The sequence below is a fragment of the Oratosquilla oratoria genome, chromosome 21 (genome assembly GCF_046742065.1).
Source record: "Oratosquilla oratoria isolate Oo_2021 chromosome 21, ASM4674206v1, whole genome shotgun sequence".
In the NCBI taxonomy this organism is placed as follows: Eukaryota; Metazoa; Arthropoda; class Malacostraca; order Stomatopoda; family Squillidae; genus Oratosquilla; species Oratosquilla oratoria.
The window spans coordinates 6,889,579-6,892,878 of record NC_134797.1 but is presented as its reverse complement, the minus strand read 5'-3'; the positions used below and the strand labels follow the sequence as shown (position 1 = coordinate 6,892,878).

Sequence of the window (3,300 nt, the reverse complement as noted above, 5' to 3'; positions counted from 1 at the left end):
AAGGCATATATAACAGCAGACCATATAGGGTCCTGATGTTGAGCTTCTGCTAATTCTTGTAAGTTAAAATTATGTACTCTTTGAATAGCAGCAATTGGTAATTGTCGTGAAAGAGCATCGGCAACATGATTTGCTTTGCCTTGGATATGTTTCATTACTGGATTAAATTCTTCTATGGTTAGAAACCATCTGGCTAGGCGGCCTGAAAGATTTTTGCCTTTGAAAAGTTGTGTGACAGCCATATGGTCTGTGTAAATGGTAATTGGATATCCAAAGATGATATCACGAAAATGTCGTAATGACCATACAACTGCTAAAGCTTCTAAATGAGTTGCCGAATAGCGGGACTCAGCAGAATTGAGTTTTCGGCTGGCATAGGCTATGACATGTGAATGTCGACCATCAATTTGCTGCATAAGCACAGCACCAACACCTGAGCCAGAAGCATCTGTACAAATAATAAAAGGTAGACTATAGTCAGGAAAAGCTAGTACAGGTGCATTAGTAAGAGCATGTTTTAAGGAGTCAAAACTGTTTTGGTGTTCTTCCTGCCACTTGAAGGAAGCATCCTTCTTAAGGAGGCGTGTGAGTGGAGATGCTATGGAAGCAAAGTCCTTTACAAAGGCACGGTAATATCCTGCTAACCCTAGGAAGGAACGTACCTGTTCAACAGTCTTAGGTGTAGGGAAGTTTTTAACAGCTCTAACCTTTTCATCTGTGGTATGGATACCATTTTTGTCAACTACATGACCTAGAAATTGAATGCTTGCTTTGAAGAAGGAACATTTGGGAAGGTTAAGTTTGAGTCCTGCTTCAGCAAACCTTTGCAATACTAAGGACAACTTTTGGAAATGGTTTTCTATATCCTTAGAGACTAGGATGAGGTCGTCTAGATAAATAAAGAGACCATCACCCACGAGACCATGAAAGATAGAGTTGACAAGACGTTGGCAGGTCAATGGAGCATTTCGCAAACCCATTGGACAACGGAGCCATTCGTAGTGGCCTGATGGAGTTGAGAAGGCTGTCACTTTACGTGACTGTTCTTCTAAGGGTATCTGCCAGAAACCTGCTTTTAAATCTAAGGTGGTAAATACAGTGTTACCTGAACCGATGGATTGTAGCAGATCACTTAACACAGGCAGAGGGTAATGGTCAGGGACAGTAATGTCATTTACCTTTCTGTAGTCTATCACAGGACGAAACGATCCATCCTTCTTGGGTACAAGAAGGAGCGGAGAATTCCATTCAGAATGGGATTCTGTAATGACGCCTTCTTTCAAAAGTTCGTCGACTAAAGATTGTGCAATGAGACGACGAGAATGGGGCAACCTGTATGAGGGTACATAAACTGGACGTGTTCCCGGTTTAAGATCAATCCTATGGGTAACACGATCTGTAACACCTAATGGTTCACCAGGCAGGGCTAAAGCCTGCCGCTTTGCTACTAGTAATTCAAGAAGACGTGGTGTTACTTCTGGAAAGTCAGTATGTCCTACATACGTTGCATATTGAGAAGCTAGATGAGAATTGCCATTTGTAACATTAGTGGATTGAACGGCAGCTGCTATAATAGGAGGAGAATTCTGAAAGGTGTCGACCTCGACAATTTCAAAAGATCCAAGGTTAATACCAGCAGAGAGTGTAAAGGGAACACCAGTGACATTAGTAACTAATGCAATAGTGGTATGATCCTGACCAACAGTGGATAGAGTACCTTCTAGTGCGAGACGTTTGAGACGCACAGAGTTAGGTTGAGAAAGGACATCAGAGCCAATTGGAGCATCTGAAATTTGCACTGGAATCCTTATGGCAGTAGAGGGTTTTATGTGATGATCACCAATAACAACAGCTGCACAGGAAAGTTTTGAAGAATTTAAGGGTGCTGGAACTTTGCACGATAGCTGTGAAGAGTCACTAGTGGAAAAAGTTGATAACTGTTTAGACTGAACGTAGGCGGGTGAAACACATATGGAGACAGGGTTGTCCGTTGCCATAAGAATTGTGTTCTCTAACCTCACCTTACGCTGTTGAGGGGATATGTTTATGTTGTACTTTGCTAGAGTATCCAAACCTAAAAGGCAATCACATTTGAGAGCAAAGTTGGAAACCACCACAAAATCAACAGAAATAACCTTGGTAGAAGTAGAAAATTTGAGAGGAATAGTAGCTGTGCCATGAATAGGTAATGTCGTGCCTTGGACAGTTTGTATCGTGTCACAAGAAGTAGAAAGTGGAACTCGATAAAGCTCTTTGATAATATTGTATGTAGTGTGGCTCATGATGCTAATTTCTGCTCCAGTGTCTATGACTACTGAAAGAGGTGATTTACGCATGTAGCACTGGAAAGTAAGAAGTGAAGAACTAGTAGCTGTTAAGGGGAGAACTTTCAGAGGAGTCATTGTTACGTTTTGGGATTTGGAAATAGGCGCCGTTGAAAATGGGACTGAGTAGGGGCAGAGGCAACAGTATCTGCTCTAAGTTTCTTGATTCTGAAGCATTGTTCTGAAGTGTGACCACAGGATCCATGGACAAGACAGTCTTTAGGAAGGTGTTGTGGGGACATTTGTGAGAGATCCTGAGGAAGGTGAGAAAGGGGCGTATAGGAATTTCTTGGTTTCCGTGAATTGTGCTGCATTTGGGGAGGGGAGGGTCTGTGAGAGTCTAAGGGAGAAAATTTTGTAGATTGGCGTTCATGACGCTTACGAAGGAAACAACGGTTATAAGTATGTCCTTGTTTGTGACAGTATGCACATGACATGATAGAATCTTCAGAAGAAGAGATACTCTGAGAGTGTGTTGAAAACATGTTAGAACTTGGGGGTGAAGGTAGAGAATGTACTTCAGAAGATTGTTGGTTGTGGACTACTTGGGCTAATGTAGCAAGACGGGGCATTTCTTTTAATTTCTTAGAAAGCCTTGTTGCATAATGAAGGAGAGTTTCATCCTTTGTATAATCCAAGGAAGAAGCGATTCTACGCTCGTGTGGAGTTAGAAATAACATAAATAATAAATATTCTAAGACAAGTTGAAATCTGGCCACTGAAATGTTGTCATTTTCTATCCATTGTAATTGTTTCAAACTGGCTATGGCTTCGGTAACAAAGGTGCTAGATTTTGCCTGTGAGCGCATGAAATTTAACGTTCCGTGACTCACAGTTAGCTGCTCTGCCAGCTTGAAACACCATTGAAATCCTTCTTCTCTACCTGTGTCCCCATACAATTGAAGAAAATTTGTTTTGAATTTATTGTAATCATGGTTAAGTTCAATGGGGTTGAGACAGCTAGCTGACAGCATTT

The 3,300-nt window shown here is 41.5% G+C and overlaps 1 protein-coding gene across 1 annotated transcript in view; it reads right to left on the bottom strand.

The window, feature by feature from the left end:
* Positions 1-2,404: 2,404 nt before the first annotated feature.
* LOC143037001 (uncharacterized) overlaps positions 2,405-3,300 on the bottom strand; it is a 1,906-nt gene continuing 1,010 nt past the window's right edge. The window contains exon 2 of the mRNA XM_076205104.1: positions 2,405-3,300. This exon is cut by the window's right edge and continues 305 nt beyond it. Coding sequence (XP_076061219.1) covers positions 2,405-3,300 — 896 coding nt within the window.